Here is a 21,937-nt window from a genome sequence, read left to right as displayed (position 1 = left end):
GACCCAGGCTGTAGTGCACTTGTTGAAAATAAAACCAGCATCTTTATAACATGAAACACATACGTATATATATATGGAACATGGTTTAGATGTCGCTTACCAAGGCAACAAGCAGGCGGAGATCTGTTGTTATCAAGGTACACTGTTCTCTTGTAGGTTATTATATATTTCGTCACCAAATTCACCACGAAGGTTCATCATACCGTATTCACAACCTGTACGTTCTTCGACAATAACGCTGTGTTAGGACCCAAATTCGCCGCAAACAGAGAGAAGCTCGGGAAGCAGCCATCCCCCTGGACTCCCCGCCCACCTGGTACGATGTCCTCCGTAAACTTCCTGACCTCTCGTACGTCTATGGGAAAGGGTCGCGGGAAGGGGACGTGATTGCTGCCCGTATCATCATTGGGTATGACTTTGCTTGGGAGATTGGTATCCCCGCATCCTCTGAGCAACGCTCTTGTGCATTATGCAGAAGACCCGACAGCCGCACCCTTATCCACTACCTCCTAAGATGTCCCCACACACAACGCTTCCGTGACGACTGCTGGACCACCACTCCACGACCCCCTGACGGAGACACGATGATCCTCCCCATACTGACCAGATATTATGTAAATAACATTGATTATGTGTTAAAGGAATATCCTTCCTTCCTTAGGCTTTAGTAAGCCCCTTTATAATATTTATACTGTATATACTTGTCACACTTGCCAGATGCTTCTGGTGTCATTGTACAGGGGTACCTAGTGACAGCACTAGGATCCCGCTTCCTCTATCAAGGAATAAACAATTGAAATTGAAATTGAATAACGCTGTCACTTCACTTCATGGGAAAAGTGGCCATAAAATTAAATATCTCAAAATATCACACTCCCATTCCGACCAAAATAAACTTTAAGAATAATCTTGACACTCGTCTTATTAAGGGAAGAATATTGAGTTCGATAATTGTAACAGTTATAAATTCGTATTCTCAACTGTCGACTCGAGCGCCTACAACTGAAACTCGACTACCTGACAATTTATTTTGAATGTCTAAAAATACGTCAATAACAATAATAATAATAATGTAATTATTATTGATGTTCCTTTTTAAGTCGTAGAAAATATAAATATTGAAATATAGTGCTATTTAAGAATAAATAATATAATGCACTATATCCATACAACATAATACAATACCAATTTAATATCAAACACAATCATGAAAATATTGGTGGTGAGACAAACAATATTTGTATATGGAAAATTTATCAATAGCCTTTAACACTCGATACAGCCATACAAGATCCAGAGACATTTTAAGTACGCCACAGAATTTGGGTACAGCAACACGAACGTTCAATATACAGGGTGATTCAGCAAAGAGTATATTAAATTGGAGTATGAAATCCTTGGATAATTCTAAACCACAAAGTCTCTCTGGTAAAATGTAAGATTCTACATATGCCCACATGTTAGTGACAGGTGTAACCAAATTAAACATAGTCCAGGCATTCTGGAACGCGTCAGACAATCAATGGTACGACATGTACAGGCCTGATTACAAAAACCAATGGGGGTTTCACTTCAATTTCACTCTCATTAATACAACATCATAAATGTATTGTAACATGGAAACAATGCAGAATCTGACATTTAACGAAAGAGACTTTGTGGTTTAGAATTATCCAAGGATTTCATCCTCCAATTTAATGTACTCTTTGCTGAATCACCCTGTATATATGGCTTAGTTGTTGTAGTGGTGGTAGTTGTTGTAGTGGTGGTAGTTGTTGTAAGGGTGGTAGTTGTTGTAGTGGTGGTAGTTGTTGTAGTGGTGGTAGTTGTTGTAGTGGTGGTAGTTGTTGTAGTGGTGGTAGTTGTTGTAGGGGTGGTAGTTGTAGTAGTGGTGGTAGTTGGAGAATCGGTGGTTGAATCTATCTTTTGTAGGTGGTGAGAGGGGCTGGACAGATCATGCTGGGTCAGCTTAGTAGTGGCGGTATAATAATGAAGTTGGTGTGGACGATGCTGCCGGGTTAACCAAAATGTCCATGACTGCTATGCCCACCAGAGTGCCCACCGAAGTTTCCAAAGTTAGAATGGCCACCATGGCTACTAGGTCTACCATGGCTACTAGGTCTACCATGGCTACCGAAGAGACCATGGCTACTAGGTCTACCATGGCTACTAGGTCTACCATGGCTACTAGGTCTACCATGGCTACCGAAGAGACCATGGCTACTAGGTCTACCATGGCTACTAGGTCTACCATGGCTACCGAAGAGACCATGGCTACTAGGTCTACCATGGCTACTAGGTCTACCATGGCTACTAGGTCTACCACGGCTACCGAAGAGACCATGGCTACCAGTAAGAAAACTGATGAGATTTCCACCTCCAAAGTATCCTCCACCGCCGCGATGTCCAGAAAAACCACGATTCCCTCCACCACCACGATGTCCTGAAAAACCACGATGCCTTCCACCACCACGATGTCCTGAAAAGCCGACCGTAAATCCTCCGAAACGGCTGCCTCGACCCCTTCCTCGACTTCGATGTGGGTCAGGGTCGGGAAGAGCGACAGGATCAGCCTTGGGCAATGGATCAGGGCTGGCCAGAGGGTTAGGGTTGGGCGAAGGATCCGGAGCAGCGAGTATCGACCCAGTCAGGGCACACAAGGCCAGCATCACCAGAATCTAAAAATATAAACAATAACACCGGTGCTAAAACAATGAAAAATAACCCAAGAAAAGTGAAACCTTAATGTACGTAATAGTTCCAGAGGGAAACTAGCTTAAGAATTACCCTAACATTACAAACTAACATCATCACCACGAGTCGAGTTGTCTCTTGGATATTTTGACTGAGGATTTTATGTTCCAGATTTTTTGGATAACTAGCAGGTTAATATTGTGTTAAATTGGGTGAAGTTATATTGACTTAAATCTGAGAAAGGTTCAAGTGAAGTTACGTAAGATTATACTACGAAGCGTTCATATAAATTATAATAGAATATGACGGGTGGGGCCAAAATGTCTTAATATTTATTTATGAGTTAAACTTCACAAACCACACAGTATAATCATGGTTAGGTTAGGTTTAGTGAGTTTGTGGGGCAATTTCTAAATGGTTTTCAAAATTGTGTTATTCTTACTGAAAATTACATCAAAATATTTATATAAAAAATTGCGGAGTTATGCTTAACATTTACCTATAGAGCAAATTAATAATGATACGATATTCTCTATGTTGATTTTAATTTTACGTTCTTTTAGTCTGGGAATTACCGTCTAGCATTCTCCTAGTTATATTTGGCTGTGAACCATAACTGTGGGTTATACTCGTCTCACAAAACTATGAACCACCAGTGTTAACATAGTCGAGCCTCATAAAGAACCATGAACCGCCATTTGTAATATCTTAAGTATAGGGCACGTGAACTAACACACAAGGACTTTTCAAGATAAGTATAGCATTAATTACCAAGCAAGGGCGTGAACACTAATGTGGCCAGAATGGAATGACTATTAATGTTTTGGTTTTGTTTTTCTTCATATAAAGGCTAGTGACCGAGAATTGCATTTTTTTTTTCGCTGAGAAATATCACCCTAAAAATCATTCAGACTAACAAAAAATTTATCAACTCAGTAAAAAATCAATCCAATTTTATTTCTTAATTTAGTAATACTGTATATTATCACTGGTTAAATCCACGAAATAAAATCAAGTAAGCTGAATTGGATTCTAAAATTTGCTAGATTAAAGGACTTAATTGTTTAGTTAGCTACAGTGTATTAAATTACTTACCTTCATGATGTGTGGTGAGATGGTTCTTATCCCAGGTTAAAGGCCGTGTCCTCTCTAGATTTTGCAGCAAGGAATCAAGGTATTTATCCCTGTGGCGAGGTACGCGTGGAGAGGGAGGAGCTAGCGAGTTGCCAGTGAGAAGTAATTTCATCAGTCGGTAACAATGCCCAAAACAAGACTTTTGAAATGCATTTTACGCACCAAAATTAAGTAATGGTAATACAGAATGTGTACTAGAACGACCATTGTTGAGTTGGTAATTGCTTCAAGATATTTGGAATAGTTAATAATAGTAGAATCTGTATCTACAGATTAATGTCACTCACATAAATGCATGATACGTTTAGGGCAGCCCTTAAATCAGGGCCCCGAATCTTACATTATTTACAATCATTATTATCATAAAAATAGCAGAATAATTACCACTAAGGATACAAAGTTACTACAGGTCAATAGCACTGGGCAAGACGCCAGGGTACTATTGCCACTTCAGCCATAATTGCATCCTTCTTCACCATCACTTCCTTGTGTTGTTGTTGTTACTTGAATGTGTCTTCTTAGTGCCTGGGGTCGGTGACCGCGTATCATTGCTCCAGCCATGATTATTTTTATCTTCCACTGACAACTGTAGTGTTATTAATAATGTTACAAAGTTATTACTAATAGTTCATAACAGCAGTCTCCGCAGTCTCCCCTTCTCTTCCCAAAATTGCTGCACATACTTCAGGTAACTATGACTTCCACCTTGAAACTTCCTGAAGCAGTTACTAAGATTCGGCTCTTTGCTACCATCACCGTAACGATATCGCGATACCCCATACATCCCATGAGACTTCGTGATAAGGAACCATATTTGACAACAATAACAGTAACATACATAGCATCGGCAACACTCAATGTACCGATGCAGTGTGTGTGATCGCAGGAGGGTCGACCAGTAGCAGCAGACAGTGTGAGTGCGTGAGAATCTGGGGAACGCCCAGTAAGTGGTTAGTATGTACCTCAGGTTTCTTCGCGGCCGCTTCTTGTATATGAATATACTCATTCTCTTTTTATAAAGACCAACTCTGTGTAATAATAATGTACATCCATTTGTCATCAAAGTAAAGCGTACTTGACCACACTCGCCGTCTATAGGTCTTCGGGAACATTAATGTACGGTACAAGACGGGCCACCCTCGACGGCCATCTTATTTAGTATCTGTTACAGTAACTTGATGCACCTGAGTACGAAAGCGCAGACAACCGACCTTGGTAGTGTCAACATTTTTGTTTTATAATTAAGCGAATTCTAAACCCTAATGCAGCAGTTTGTTACGCTTGGAATACATCGAAGTGGTTAACGATAATAGCTGTGTCTGCCTTCGGTTATAATAATTGGGGTTTAACAAGAAATTGAAAAAATAATAATTACAGCATTTAGGAGTGTGACGTGTTGTCAATAAACTTTAATGATACCTCTATTATTTTTATTATTATTACTATTATTATTATTATTATTATTATTATTATTATTATTATTATTATTATTATTATTATTATTATTATTATCATTATTATTATTATTATTATTATTCACGAATATCAAACATACATTTACTGTCAGTCAGTCTAGCAACACAGAATACACACTAATATCATATTAATACAAAAATGCATAGAACCTAATAGAACCTGACCTAACATTTACCCCATAGAACCTAACCTTTTATACCCAGGGTTTGTTGGGTGAGGTTCTATTAGGTTCTATTCAAAAAAATTTAATGCATTATTTTAATATAATGCTAATAATATATTAAACACAGAAATAGAAATCTTAAACAACTTATCTTAATAATTGAAACGACACCGATTAATTGTACGGCGTCTGTTGACATAATCGTAGGATCGCGTATTACATTAAAAGTTGTTGTTTTTCGTAATATGCAAGTCTCTTCCGCATTTTGAACATTTGCAAGTGTTCTTAATTAACCAATGGTCACAAATGAAAGATATCAAGCGAGATTCATCAAGAACTAGGTTTGATAAATCACGATATGAAAAATCACAACAACGCATCTCGCCAGTAGTTCAAAAGACGCAGTTTCACGTGATGTCCCCCCCACCTCCCTACCTGGGGATACGCATAAATGTGAGGAGGAAGTTAATAGAGAATTGTGACGACTGTTAACGGTATTTAAAACAATTAAAAGAGAATGTAATCAGTCGACAAGATCCTGTAAAAGTCAAAATATGACACACTTACATCAATTATTGATTCTATATAGATGATACGAAAAGAAGACTGAATACATTAAATAACTAAACGAAAGAACAATAGACCGTTATTAACGTAATGTAAATTTATTAAAGATGCGTTATTATTTTATTTAAAGGATCATGATTAATGGTTCAGAATTTATACAGGTGGTCAACAACGAACAATGGTGGAAACAAGAAAATGTGCTATCAGACTCTTGAAAGGTAAGAAAATGATTTGGGGCGTCACAAATGCACCTAGAGCAATTTTAATGCCATAACATCAGTGTTCGCCGTGTTTTTACTCCGTAATTTCCCCCATCTCCATGCCCTGCCTACCTACAAGGAATTTATGATCGTAGGATAGAGTAAATGAAAAAAAAAATTCTGAGAAGTACTTAAAATCATAATACAGTAGAAAGCTGTCGTTTGTTTCAATATATATAAATCATCAAAACACTTGTATAGGAAACATTAAGAAAACCAACAAACTCCTTTTGGTGGTAGCCATTGTCTCCACCTCTACCCCCATCAACTACTCAGTATTCTTAACATTATATAATATGATATAAAAATCCAGTGTTCGAAATGCGAGGGAGGTTGGGGGGAGGGTGGGGTTGGCCCCCCAAATACACTGTAGTGGACGTCTCCCCTACAAACTGCGTAGCTGCACACCACCTGCTACCGTCTTCCCTAGCAACCAAGCGTATCAGCATTCCAATGCCCGCCGTATCCTAGCAACCGAGCCAAAAGGCCGGCGACTTCTCAGGTTTTCCCAACATGACTCATAGCGGCTGCTGGGTATATAAGCTCTGTCTCTCCATTGAGATTCATTCTGACCATTCTTCTTGAACAAGCAACATCTCCTCCTCAGCCGCTGCCTGGCAGCCCTCGCATCTCCTCGCCTGCCTGGCGGTCCTCGCTCCGGCCAGCGAGCATGGCGACCCACCAGCTGTCCTCTGAGCTTCCTCACCAACCAGCTTTCTCATTCTGCCCATTTTCCTGAACAAGCAACATCTCCTCCAGCAAGCTCCACGCTGTTAACGTTTCATTCAACCAGGAGGCCAGCAACAGGCAACACCTTCTCTAACGAAGCTCCTGCACATCTACCTCCTTCAACACGCTACTCACCGAACGTCTTCTACTGAGCAGCTCCTCACCACAAGGCATCTCCAGCACCAGACTGTCTATCATATAACTTATATATTATACAAGAAAACCACATTAGAGTTTCCTTCCATCCTGAGTGCTAGACAACATTAATATATCGATACCCCTACAACACTTTTGACCCATGGAAATAGAATATTCAGGAGGAACCACGTGGATCCCCCTCAAATAAGATGTGTTTATTATTATTACGAAGGAAATATATATTTTAAATATGTGATCATTCAGAAAGTGAATAAAAACGTAACCTTTATTATTTTTGTCATGGCGATGAAAAATGTTAAATTTGCATGAACATTCTGGTATGAAGTCTGCAATCTGCATCACTATGCTTTTTGGTACACGTTCGGCATGGGCACTCTTGGTCGAGTTCTGATGCTTGGTGAGGGGCCGGGGCGGCTGGCAGCACAGCTCAACCGCCCCCATCCCGAGTTACACCTGCAGCCGCTCCGGAGTCAGCTGCAACCTCCCTATGTAACTTCTAATATCCACTGCATATGGCCTCAAAATGGTCAGATTTAAAACAAAAAATCTCACAGCACCAGCTGTAAAGGCTTGCTCCCCCTCTGGGTGGAGTGCAGTCACTGTTGAGGATGATGACCCCCAATATACACTGCCCTATTTCGAACACTGTATATTACTATTAATAAAGTTCTTACCTATGCCTCAGGCGGATATTTCCTGGGCTTTCACGTCGTCGTACACTAGCTCCGTCCTCCACCTTGGTTCCCCTTTAAGTGTTGCTCCTGGCTACTGGTGACGGACTTCCAGAATCACCAGTTTAGTGGCACTGTTGACTCATAGATGGCGCTCACCTTTTTACTTTTTTACGTCTAAAATATAAAACGCCTTTTTAATAATTATCTATTACCATCTAAATAAAATTATATTAACATCTAATAGTCTGTGTAAATAAAATGAGTTTTTGGTGCCAAATAACTGAAAAACTTAAGGATTTACAATTTTAACAAGAACTACTTCGTTCTTTGGGCACGAAAGAAAATTACATATCTAGGGATAACTAAAGCATAACTGCAAACTATGAAGCATTGTAACTATTCAATGCTGTACGTTAGTAAAGCCTGTATGTTGGTGGCACTTATATAGTGCCTGCAGTACTTAAATACTGCCTGGATTACTTAAAGGGTGTGAAACTTATTTAGATTCTGTGTGAGAAATTGAAGTATTTTTTATTGTTCCTTTTCTGTTGCCGACACTCAGTCATGATGTCAAATAAAGCGTTTCATAATCTGTAGTTCCCCTGAGAGGATGAAGGCCGTCCCACTGCTGAGAGGTCAATGAATCCTATATTATATTTAGGAATGCATAAAAGGAACCCATGCGGACACTTGTTGAATACATTTATTATATTACGAAGCTTAAAGACTTTTGAACATTTGAATGATCTTTTGAGTGAATATTACCTACAGATTCAGATGTGTATTTGTGTGAAAATGATGATGAATAATTTGGTGATACTGATAAATGATATTGGCATATTGCTGACAACAGTATACAATACTAGAAAAAAAAAGTCCTCCCATTTTAATGATCCATTTTCTTTTATTGCAACACAGAAAATGGACGCAAAAAAACAGTTTAATGAATGAGTTTAAATGAGGGACTTAAATGGCTTTGAATGAGTTAAAAGGCCTTATCGTAGTACTAGAGACCAAACGATTATCTCTTTAATTTAATGGATAATAATAATAATAATAATAATAATAATAATAATAATAATAATAATAATAATAATGATAATAATAATAATAATAATAATAATGATAATAATAATAATATAAGTCATTTGCGAAGGAAATCTCACAAAAGAAAAGTGTACTGTACATTATACTGTTGTGTTATCACCAAATTATTTATCACCATTTTCATTAAAGTGATTTATGTTCGAAGATAGAGAAAGTTGAGTTTTTTAATACCTAAATTTAAAGGAAAGGGTTGTCGTATTGTTTGTATTACTTACTATCATCCGCTATTACCTGTTAAAATGCAGTACATAAAAATCTTGACTTTACCATTAACTTGCGTGGTGTGTAAAATAAACCAGGGTTATTAAATTGAAAAACTAAGAAGTTAAAGTACTTCTGCAAGTTATATATTTCCATTCGCTGGTAGACAAGAGAAGTTAAGCAGCAGAGATTCTTAGAACGGTGCTTAATAACCCTGGCTATTAATACTTCATCCTCTGGTAGCAAGGTTAGATTATGTAATTAATGAGATGGGTTGACAGATGGATATATATTAAGGAAAATCGTCTGACAAGTTCACATTCGTCATCAGATAATGAAATAATTAAAAAAAAGGATAACCAAATGAATCCGCTAAAGATTATTTCCATTGGAGATCCTATGCTACATTATGTTAGGTAAGGTAAGGTAAGGTAAGGTAAGGTTATGGTAGATTACGATGGATTAAGTTCGCGTTAGCTTAGGTTAGTGAAAGAAGAGATTAGGTTCGACTAGCTTTTGAAGAGTTTAGATTGGGTTAGCGCTAGGTTAATTGAGCTTCGGTTAGCTTTAGGTTAATTAAGACTAGCTTAGGTTAGCATTAGTTTGAGCTAAATTAGGTTAGCTTTAGTTAGTTTAAGTTCGCGTTAGACTTATTCTCTGTCGAGTTATGAGCTGCCTGGAATGTCAAGCACGCTGTGCACGACCTAATCACTCAGCCTGTGGCCAAGTAACATCTTCTCTGGCCTCTGACCTAACATACTTGACCAATTCAACCACAATCAATAAACTACATAATTATGATAACCCTCAAAGAAATTGCAAGGGCAGATCCTGGGGGGTCCTGGGGGGCTCCGGATCCCCCTTTTCATCAGAAATTCCAATACTTTGACTTTAATGCTGTTTTGTACTGGGGCATTTTTTCATAGTAAAAATTACTATTGACCTCAGAATATCTCCTAATATAAGTGCACATGGCTTCGAAATGGTCCCCAAAATGTCCATGATATTGATCAGATTTAAAAAAAAAATAAAATAAAAAAAAAAATGGGTGGAGGCTACTGAGAATAACGGGATATAATAATAATAAGTTGGAACAGATCTGGTATGTGAAGCCATGTGTTTAAAGGACTCACTGATGCTCCTCCCCCCTCGTGTGTGTTGCAGTTACTCACCCACACTGCCTCACCACTCGAACAGACGTCTCGCCTCCCATCCAAAACTGCCCCTCCTCCCACGCTGCCACCTGACCACCACCGTTGTTTGGTCATCAAACCGCTAGATGCCTAACCCAGACACAGCTGTTGTTGGCGAGGGATAATAGCTCACATCTGTGTATCTGTGTTTGATTCTCTAACCTTTGTCAACCTAAGCCCCTATATTAACCTACAGTAACTATTTTCAAAATAAACTATCGTAACTTAACCTAACTTGCCCCAGATGTACTAACCCGACCTATAACTTTCCTCTAACTTAACCTAACGTAACCTAACTTAACCTTACGTAACCTAACTTAACCTCACCTACTGTATACCCTAACCTAACCTTCCACTAAATTAGCATAACTTAAGCCAACCAAACCCCCGAGTTTTGATAAGAAAAAATCGTATGTTTCTTTATTCGTGATTCACTTGATCCCTTAAATCACCTTCAGGAACGAGAAGCCCTTGTGAACACTTTTATCTATGGTCGTGGTATCTGAAGAAATTTATCAATATAGAGTTATACAGCTTGGTGGACGCAGCAGATTGGAGACTTAACAGTGGTTAGCTCAATGAAATTTTAGATAGATAGATAGATAGATTAGCTAATAAGGTATTTGAATATTTGTATCAAATTGGGTATTTTTCTTGAGTAAATTATATTAGAAAATTTGTATATTTGGGGAAATACATTCCAACATATTAAAAGATGGTAAGATACTAATTAATGTGTATAGTATTTTTAAAATATCGGGTAATTTGTATAGTTTCTAGACAAGATACTTTTTTTTATAGTTCACTGTCTACTTGCCATTGCCTTCACACTTATCTGAAATTTCATTCGATTTGTGATGATATTAATAAAGTACTTGGTCAACCATGCATGTACGTTACTTGATGTTTATATAACCGCCGCCGCTACATACAGTAAGTTCATTGACACCAGTAATGTCCATCCACCCCTTTTTTCCGTTAATTACCCAAGAAACACCGTGATGTGGCAAAAAGCAGAACGGCCAGACACACACACCTCTGTTGTTCTAGGTAACGAAGATGAGACCCCCATGATATAGCTTTGAATAAACCCCAGAAACCGCTCACAATAGTCTGTTTGCCACCACATCATAATCTGACGAACCCCCGGAACATAACAGTCTGCTCTACAAGTACCGCTACTTCACAAGTGCCTCACAACGCCAACTAGCCTATTTTGTTTTTAATTCTCTCTAAGTTTATCATCATGTGCTTTATCATTCAGGCATAAATTATATATATACTAATACTTAAGCTCCTCTATTAGTTTCTTACATTTGAAAAACTGGAGTTAAAGCGGATTATTCGTTATTTATTAGGGAACAGGTGTTTGACCACAAGTTAGTGAGGGAGACCGAAGATACTTGTGGGTGGCGCAGAGTGAGGAGAGTCAGTCAGTATCTGTGTGTGGTTGTGGGTGTGTGTGGAGGCTCCTCATCAATACTAACATAAAGGTAAATTATCAAGTCCTAACAATCCCAGGTTTTTTATAATTACTTAAAATATACTGAAGAGGAACCACGATATATATTGAAGATTTTGTTTTATATCCTGTTACTTGTATCCTCCATCAATACATACTACTTAACAGAGGGTTCAGTAAGGTCATACTAATGTGAATATAATTAATGTTATTCTTGTAAACCTCCTGAAACATCCCTATTATCCGTAAGTCACATATTGATCGTATGTCTCAGAAAAGTATATACACACTGCCTTACATATTTTCATACTGTGTGAATGTTTGTATTACAACATTATCCTCGCTTGATGATGCACGAGATCTTCCACAAGTGAGGACAATGTTGCATTTGTAATACAAGCATTCACGCGATCTACACGAGCAACCTGCAAGGTAGTGTGTATCAATTTTTCTGAGACACCCTGGATAATCCTGTGTATTCACGTCATATCTTAAGTCTATTTTGTATTGTATGTTTACTGCACCTGACCCACCCAGTCTGCGATGAACCTTTAGGTGTGTCTGTGAGTTGCTGTGTAGCATCGTGTACTGTACAGCATAGTACTATAATAAGTGTAAATTCGTAGTGGTGAAGGAGAGAAGCGAGGAAGATAATGAAGGAAGAGCGGAAGGTGGTCATGAAGTGAAGGGGGTAGGGTGTAGAGGGGGGGATCACCACCTGGTGGAGGTTTAAGTCTAAGAGAAGGTGAATGACCCGGAGGTCCTCGACGCCTTCTCTCAGTACCGTACGATGTGTGGACTTCACCACACCTGACGTTATCCTATAATAACCTGTAATTATCTTACGCCAATCACTTATTGTCCTGTTATCATGAACAACCTGTTAATGAGGCTTAATGACCCGGAAGTTGAACCACCTAAGACCGAGGATGACATGATAATTATTAGCGACCTGGTGAGATTCTCTTATATCGTCCGCACGGGAGATACACACTCTCTCACTCTCTATTTGTCTGTCCATATCTGGCGTCGATGTTCCTCCCCTTCAATAGTAAGGTCAAGGTCGAATATGAACGTCTCTGACCAACGGAGTCCACCCGCGTGCCGTGGCCCAGTATATTGTACACTCGGTTACTCAAATACTACCACAGGCTACCAAATACTACCACAGACTACCAGATACTACCACAGACTACCAGATACTACCACAGACTACCAGATACTACTACAGGCTACCAGATACTACCACAGACTACCAGATACTACCACAGACTATCAGATACTACTACAGGCTACCAAATACTACCACAGACTACCAGATACTACCACAGACTACCAGATACTACCACAGACTACCAGATACTACTACAGGCTACCAGATACTACCACAGACTACCAGATACTACTACAGGCTACCAAATACTACCACAGACTACCAAATACTACCACAGACACCAGATACTACTACAGGCTACCAGATACTACCACAGACTACCAGATACTACTACAGGCTACCGGATACTACCACACACTACCAAATACTACCACAGACTACCAAATACTACTACAGGCTACCAGATACTACCACATACTATTAGACACTAACTCGCCCGTTGGTACGTAATCCAGTGTACGCAAATAACGCCTTCTAAAGGGATAACTCTATGTTTACAAAAATGTGGCTGGTAATAATACTATGGGAAAAACGTAGAAAATTAGGCTTACTCACTAAAACATGACGTTATCCAGTTGAATGATGGCGAAAGACCAACAGTAAGAGAGTGTGGACAAGCAAAGCAACACTGCAACACCTAGTGCAAAGTTGGAATAACTCTCCATATAGAAGGAGTTGGTTGTATGCAGCGCTGAGTGCACTGTACATTCTTGCGGTTAAGCACATGACCATAACCACCGTTTGCTTTACAATAACCTTACTGTAAATGTTAAAGCACAGCAATACAATACCTAATCCACACACACCACTTAGTCCAGGGAAAATTATGAGCAGTTAGAATATACAGTACCATAATACCGTAGAAATCGGACTTGTGTTTTAACTGTTTGCCTAGAATTGTTCCCAAAATTCTCTAAACTACAGTACACTGCCAACTACTGTACCAGAGATGCTAAAGGATATGTGATTTAAGAAAAGTTTTCGCTTGAGTAGGAGGAACATGTTGAATTTCTCACTCTATGTACTGTTACATAACCTAAATTCACTGCCAGAGCCGTCCTAAGAAGTGCAGGGCCCAGGGCATTTCATCCACTGAGGGGGGGCCTTTGCATTCTTAAAATAAATATATATATATATATATATATATATATATATATATATATATATATATATATATATATATATATATATATATATATATATATATATATATATTAAATGTATCTTGAATGTACACAAGACCATCACAAATATCATTATACCTGTATTAGGACATACAGTACAGTACATTTTGAGTGCCACTGTTAACCCGAGTATTACAGTTTCAGGTGTGTCCCAGACTACAATCATGGCATTGCCAGTCGTGAACGTGGCCCCAGAGGTTCCTATCATGCCTTCTGTCCCGCTGGTTGGGGATCCCAGAGATCAACACATTCTTAACAGGAAGCGCAGGATGAACTTCTTCGACATGGCTAACCTGCTCGACTCGGATGGCAACTTACAGAATGAGATGCTGGTGTTCGCCTTTGCAGCCACCATGTTGTCCACCATCCCTGTCCTGCTGGGTAATGAGTTTGATGTCAATGTTGGCCTGAGGAAGAGGAGGCAAGCAGAACCTTATCAGGACCCAGACGACCCAGACAATAACCCCTATGACTCTTACACTTCCTCACCCAATGAGTCCCACACTGAGCCATTCTTCTCGGGCTACACCTATATGAAGATCATGACCTCTCCACCAGGCACTAGCTACTTCCACATCCATAATAGTTCCACCACAGCTCCCGATGTCACCACAGGAGATGTGACACACTCGGGGCAGGAAAGTGTAGTTGTTGATGCCTCCATGGCTGACCTGCTGAGGGAGCTGCTCCAGTGGTCACAAGAGAAGGTGAAGGACAAGCTGCTCCTGCCTATGTTGATTAATCTCGCCTTAGATAAATATTCTGGAAATCCAAACCCTGCAGACAAGTTGGTCAGGGCAACCTACAAGAAGTGGAAGAACTACTGGTACTGAGACCTACAGGCGGTGAATTGTTCACCCAGTACTCGACCAGAAAATAACTTGTTGAAGAACAAATATTTCTTGACCTTTCTAATCAAAAGAGGTTGAACATATCTGCGAGGATGAGACCTACTGGAGTGTAAAAGCCAGAAATATTATACAGTATATGTAAAGGGGATGGAAGATGGGACAATATTTTACCTCCTTATAATCCTGGTGTGAACCTTTCTTATTGGTGCTTTACTTAGATAACATTGAAAACTGTCGTCATAACATGAGCTAACATGAGTGATCTGTTTTACTGACTGATGGGGCATGTTTATACCTGACTGCTGCTAAGAATACAGTAACTCAAAGACAAAGGCGACCTAGCATTGGTAATCAACCGGGGTGCAGTGAGAAGCCTGTAGCGTGGACGGGCTAGGGGCACAGGAGAAATTATCTCTTGGACAGGAAATCCGTGTACAGAGATGACTGATGCAGTTATCCAAATTGTGATATTAAATGAGTTGGGATTCCTTCTTACAATTATCATCATCATCACTGATCATCATTTTACATTACATTCTTTGTTGGCAACAAAGTGGAGCACTTACTGAACTTCTCAGGTAGATTTTCGGGCATTAAATAAATACTTACTTGTGCAACCTGTTGTTTCTATATCCACTGTGTTTGGCAAGTTGAGTCGAGTCGTAGAACAACTGGTAACTCAATTAATTTTTCGAAATAACAATACATCAATACCACAAATTTTTCTATATACAGTATTGTAATCCTCAAATTTTCCTCAACCTTTTCAATCATATATTAAACCCTTATACAGTAAGTCCTCAATACAGTATATGTGAGGGTTGTGTTCCTGAAAATCCTCACACAAACCGAAACTGCATGTATCGAATACAGTACAGTACTTAGTTCAATGGGAAACATTAGAATGTTTTCCATAACTCAAATTGAAAGTGATCCAGACCCATTTACAACAAAATTTCAAGACAAATGAACCATAAAACAAATCGATACAATATTATTTATAAAATAATATATAAAGCAAGGGTACAGTACAGTGTACTAACCAATAAAAGCAGATACATCAGCTTGGGTAGACGAGAAGATGGAGGAGGTGGTAGAGGTTTTACATAGTTGGTGACAGTGTTGGAATGAAATCTGCAGGGTCATCAGGGCTGAATTGCATATCAGGGAGCGTGACATCAAGAGGGCTAACATCAGTGAGGATGACCTCAAGAAGGCTGTCCTCATCAGACAGCACCAGTGGTGAGATATGCTCGAGGTTGAGGATCCCAGGTAGGCAGCAGGGTCATAGGTGGAGGTGGAAGGTATAGGAGAAGCATGTGAAATGGGAATTGTGGGGGAAAGCTATAGGAATTGCAGCAAGGTGGTCTGTTTTGCTTTCTGCTGCTTTTGGGCATAAACCTCCTTGTTGGCTGCAAGAAGATTTTCTAAACCATGCTTAAACTGCAGGCTTCTGTCCAAACTAATGTCCTTGTCTATTGCTTCCTGTGCACATATTAAGTCTAGCTCATTAGGTCTGGGGCTTATCAAGTCTAAGGATCCTTCAATACTGGGAATAGTAAAACTGGTAATTTATCAGGATTTGGGGTTAATAAAACCGAGGCAAATTAAGATTGGAACCTATGAGAACTAAGGAACAGTACCATAGAACGGGGAACAACGGTTGTACAGGTACTTTATCACACTTAGTTGTCAACAATTGTACACTTCTCACAGATATATGTAGAGATGAATGTAGGGAAATTACAGATTAATAATTTCTCTCTATTAATGTTATTTTCTTTTAATTCCATACAGGTAAAATCTTTGCTTCAAATTATACAGTATTTCCTATCTAGCTACTGTAGCTATGAAAATTATATAAAACAACTTCAGCAATTGAATTAATTCCGTGGAAAACACAGTTTTAATGAAGAAAACATCCAGGGAAAACACATCCATCTTAAAAATTTTGAGTTTCTTTATTGCTAACATTGTGAAAAATATTTGTTTATAGCATCAGAACACAAAAAGATAAAAAATTTCCAAAGTTTCAAATGTAACTTCCACAGTTTTAATATTCAACTTATGCTGATGACCAAAACAAATGTTTCCAGGAACATCAACAATACAAAAACTTACTTGTTATGATGTTTGGGATCTTCCTGGTGGCAGTGTTCATTATATAAAATATTGATGCACAGTGTGCACCAGCACTCTCAGTCCTACTGCAACACTTGTTACCAAGTCATATCTCCTCACAGCAGCCCTACATTACATCATTCAGGCTTCAGCTAGAGTACAGAGACTTAAATTAACAATCAATACACAATTGTGAAGCTAACAACCAATGTATACAATGTATAAATTCTGTAAGTGCAGTACTAAAATACAAGTACAAAAAACTTCTAAATATTTTGGTGAGATCTATGTAAGTCTGTCAATACAATGAGAAACAATTGTGTATACATCACAAATCAGCTTATTCAAGGAATTTCAAAATGAAGATAAACTATTAATTGTAAATTGTATCAACAAAAGGCTATTGTAAAACATTATTTATTTTAATTTTGAATTTTAAACTTTTACAGATGATAAACCCTTTAGTTTTTTACATCCCATCACCTTACAGTGCCATGAGAAGAAATCTGATACCATATTGCTAAAGAGATCTCTAGGACAAGATGGTTAACATGCAAGATGTTCCTGTGCTGAGATATGAAAGTACTGTATGAGTGTTGTCACAGCAAGGATGTGTGTTGTCACAGCAAGGATGAGTATACTCACAGGAAGGATGAGTGTTGTCACAGTAAGGATGAGTGGTCATAATGTAGTCACAGTAAGGATGAGTGGTCATAATGTAGTCACAACAAGGATAAGTGTTGTCATAGTGTTGTCACAGCAAGGATGTGTGTAGTCACAGTAAGGGTGAGTGTTGTCACAGCAAAGACTCGACAAGACAGCTGTGATTGCATGCATATGTTTATCTATTTAAGGCTAAAGATTTAAGCTTACTATTATCTAAGCTAACTAACCTAAACAAAAAAGTATGATGTACAGGTAGATGCCATCACCTGACTGATGACGACAACTCCTCATTCTCTTTGAAAAGAGATATGACAACAAGTTAAGAATTGGAGAAGCTCAGCAAAAACAGATAAAGAGAAGAAACGTGGAAGAAACTAGAAACAAGATATAACAGGATAGTTCAGGATAATGTTCAGTGTCAACAAGCACACATTGCTGAGGATGACTAGCTAAATGGACTCATCCTGAAAGGTCCCAGTCTTTTCACTTTTATCCTCGTCGCAACTGATCAGCTCGTCAGCCGCTTGGGCAGATATAAAAAGGTGAATATCAGGAAAATAAAAAAGAATAAAGATTAAATAACTTGCCAATTATGACTCCAAGAGTGAGTAAATAAGCTGATGAAGACTTAAACAGATCCTATGACTAAACCCTCATTATACTGATCAATAATAACATAATTATAAACAATCTTGATATATACCTTCGTGTGTGGCCAAGGTTCATTGGTTAGTTGAATCTGATCTTGAATATAAGCCTATTAATAGCCAGAGATATTACCTACAATAACAACAATTAAATGATGAAAGAAAACAGTAATGCAATACATCATACTCAACCCTTAATTAGCTGCTATGGATTACCCACCCCCCAATATGTGCAAAATTGAAACGTAAGAAACATGAAACTTCCACAGATGATGGCCAACATCCCTACAGCTAACTTCCACCAATGATGGCTGGCGTTAAGGGTTAACTATGTACTAAACAGCCTAAAAGCAAAGCAACACAAGTGTTTTGCTGTAGAAAGTAATATACAATATAAAATAAATGTGCTTGTAAAAATATAAAACTGAAACATACTAAAAACAAACATTTGAGAAAGAGCACCAGGAGAAGACACAAACAGTCATCCAATGAAGTCAACTGAACTGTATGTAAAAAAAAACTAACGTGACAACAACGACAATCACATCAACACTCAAGTGAAGACATGATCTCTCTTCTTCTCTGAAAACAGAGGAGCTACAAAGGGTGAAGAGAAAAATATGAACTTACTGAATATACCACATTACATATTATTATAAAACAAGAAGTGAATTTGTGTAGACATTTACAGTATTTATACACAAACAAAATACAGTAAATCACCTTCAGAAAATCCAAATATCAAATTACTGTACAGGTGCTCCTCTACTTACGAACGCGTTACGTTCCTGAGGTTTGTTTTTAAGTCCAATTGCTTGTAAGTCCAAATTTACTCTTGTAGATACCAAACATATTGTAAAAAATGAAAAGATTATGGACATTTAGTACAGCTATATCCTTTAATACAGCCTTAAAACCTGGCTCACTCTTTTCTCTTAGGTAATGTTTGTTCTATCTGAAATTTTCTTCAAAATAAACCAGTCTCATCCACATTAAACACCTGTTCTGGCAGGTAACCCCCTCAGTGATGATGTTTGTATCTCTGAAAGTTTGTAAGTTAAACATTCTTAAGTAGAGGAGCACCTGTACATCTAAAAGTGCTACATGGCTCAGTCAACTACTGCCAACAAAAGTGACACAGGTTTAATCCTGTGGCCAGGGATGATGAGACATTATTCTGTTGATCAGCAGCATATCAGTAGTACTTTGGGGTATGTTAACTCTTCTTGCCTGGAAGCTGTCTCCCTTACATGTTGTGAGGAACTACATAAAAGATGCCTTTTATTTAAATGCAAACAGTCAGAGAGAAATTGTTCCATCTTAAACATACCACAATTTATACACATAGTAAAATATTAAAAACTGAAATAAGGAAAGATTTGGAATTCATCCTACAGACACCAACACTCCGGTATCAAACAGAAATAATATAATCACAAGAAAAAGATAAATTGTTATATCAATTGCAAGTAAATAATATTATTGCAACCTGAGTGAAATAATTTGGGCTTGTGTACAATGAAAGACAAAAATCGTGTCGTGAAATTTGGTGAAAACATATGCCGAAGGGCTAACTTTTGGTGCGCTCTGCCTTGTGGTAGGGGGCTCTCATAATGTTTCACGAGTTATATTTAATCTTCGGACAAAACCGCGACACAACTTTTGTCTTTGATTGTACAGTTAGTGCACAAAACACAAAAATTATTACAACATACCTATTCCCAGATATACTTGGGTGTCAACACCTGTGACACTATGATGAACACTATGTAACACACTATGATGGGCAATGGACACTACAGTATGTAGCACACTATGATGGACACTATGTAACACACTATGATGGACACTACAGTATGTAACACACAATGATGGACACTACAGTATGTAACACACTATGATGAACACTACAGTGTGTAACACACTATGATGGACACTATGTAACACACTATGATGGACACTACAGTATGTAACACACAATGATGGACACTACAGTATGTAACACACTATGATGGACACTATGTAAAACACTATGATGGACAATATGTAACACACTATGATGGACACTATGTAACACACTATGATGGACACTACAGTATGTAACACACTATGATGGACACTACAGTATGTAACACACTATGATGGACAATATGTAACACACTATGATGGACACTACAATATATAACACACTATGATGGACAATATGTAACACACTATGATGGACACTACAATATATAACACACTATGATGGACACTACACTATATAACACACTATAATGGACACTACAGTATGTAACACACTATGATGGAGACTAACATAATGAAGGGGAATATTAGCAAAACTTAATGGTATAATTATGAAAGCAGGAGTGATGTAACGCTGAATGGTTGAAGGTCAAATCGGCCCAAGTCCTAATAGGCCTTAACACAGCCTAACCTGATAGGATTTGGGTCAATTAGAGAATTAAGGCCTATAGGACTGGACCACAAGCTACAATAATGTTATGTTGGGGTATATTAGCACTGGGCCGTAACCTTTATAGCTGACCCTAATCGGCAGCTAAGGATTCCCTACTCCGGCCCTATATGTACAAAAAAGGAACTCAAGGAACACAAAACGTTCACCAATGATGGTCGCCGTCCTTACAGCTAACTTCCACTGATAATGCCATTTAAGGGTTATGTCAGGATGAGGCCTATTTGATCACTCAACTAACTAGACAGAGATAAAGCACAAGGAATCAATGAACACACACTTGGAAGAACACATTACACATCAACATATAACACCATAAGACAGGAACTTAATATTGCACATATTAACAAGGTATTTCCTTATTAATACTGTCTTGTAGAGAATAATAAGAAAGAATAAACCCAAGAAGTTTTGTTCCTGAATAATAATACAATCAAAAGATACTAGAATAATTCTTCAACACTTCACAAAGCCTTTATATTTGTACAGCATTTTGTATACATAAGAACTATCATCTTGGGCATACACAAAACATATGCAGAGTAACTAAATAACAATGACTTTTAAGAGGAAAAATGGCAGATGAATAAAAAAAAAGAACATCAGTGGTGGAAACACTGCAAAATTATTGTTTTCCACTTTGGCTGATAAGGTCTTAACAATATCCTAAAGTGGTTGTTATGAACTTGTATGCAGTTTATGTTACTCATGAATAAATATTTTTATCAACAAAACAACACTTTTCATTCACCTCTTCCTCGCCACCTGGTCTACAACATGTACATATGACAGCACCAGTACAGTACAGTACTGGAGCTATCAGAACCTGTGGGGAGGAAGGGGTTAATAGTTTACTCAACCCTGTTAGTATAAAGTGCATCTATATTCTCTTATTAGCACTTACAAAGCACTTGAGTAAAAATTCACTACCTTATAAAAAACAATGACAACCTGAGTTGCAAGCACAACCTACTGTTTTAATGCATCTTATCCGAGAAG

General features: G+C 38.2%; 2 protein-coding genes and 1 long non-coding RNA gene across 6 annotated transcripts in view; 1 reads left to right on the top strand and 2 right to left on the bottom strand.

The window, feature by feature from the left end:
- The window catches only part of LOC121853685, a 45,728-nt gene extending 37,750 nt beyond the window's left edge, over window positions 1–7,978 (bottom strand). Inside the window, exon 1 of the long non-coding RNA XR_006086386.1 lies at window positions 7,857–7,978. This is a non-coding gene — a long non-coding RNA (uncharacterized LOC121853685). The remainder of the gene's footprint in view (window positions 1–7,856) is intronic.
- LOC121853676 (dormancy-associated protein 2-like) lies at window positions 1,814–3,897 on the bottom strand. Of its 4 annotated transcripts, none has more exons than XM_042348015.1 (3): window positions 3,790–3,897; window positions 2,306–2,678; window positions 1,814–2,251 (listed from the first exon to the last, which is right to left on the bottom strand). In XM_042348015.1, exons 1-3 carry the CDS (start codon window positions 3,793–3,795, stop codon window positions 2,019–2,021), a joined length of 612 nt encoding a protein of 203 aa, XP_042203949.1. In that variant the 5' UTR covers window positions 3,796–3,897; the 3' UTR covers window positions 1,814–2,018. The 4 variants fall into 4 exon arrangements, with proteins under 4 accessions (XP_042203949.1, XP_042203950.1, XP_042203951.1 ...); XM_042348016.1 differs by having other exon boundaries at window positions 2,324–2,678; XM_042348017.1 differs by having other exon boundaries at window positions 1,814–2,197; window positions 2,324–2,678.
- Window positions 7,979–11,749: 3,771 nt separating the features above from the next.
- On the top strand, window positions 11,750–15,645 carry LOC121853395. Its single transcript, XM_042347460.1, has 2 exons — window positions 11,750–11,850; window positions 14,316–15,645. The coding sequence occupies exon 2, from the start codon at window positions 14,342–14,344 to the stop codon at window positions 15,008–15,010; it is 669 nt and encodes a 222-aa protein (XP_042203394.1). The 5' UTR covers window positions 11,750–11,850; window positions 14,316–14,341; the 3' UTR covers window positions 15,011–15,645.
- The last annotated feature ends 6,292 nt before the right edge of the window (window positions 15,646–21,937 follow it).

The sequence above is a fragment of the Homarus americanus genome, unplaced genomic scaffold (genome assembly GCF_018991925.1).
Source record: "Homarus americanus isolate GMGI-L3 unplaced genomic scaffold, GMGI_Hamer_2.0 scaffold4896, whole genome shotgun sequence".
In the NCBI taxonomy this organism is placed as follows: domain Eukaryota; kingdom Metazoa; phylum Arthropoda; class Malacostraca; order Decapoda; family Nephropidae; genus Homarus; species Homarus americanus.
Note: the sequence above shows the minus strand (reverse complement) of the source record. Positions and strands in the feature narration are given on the sequence as shown.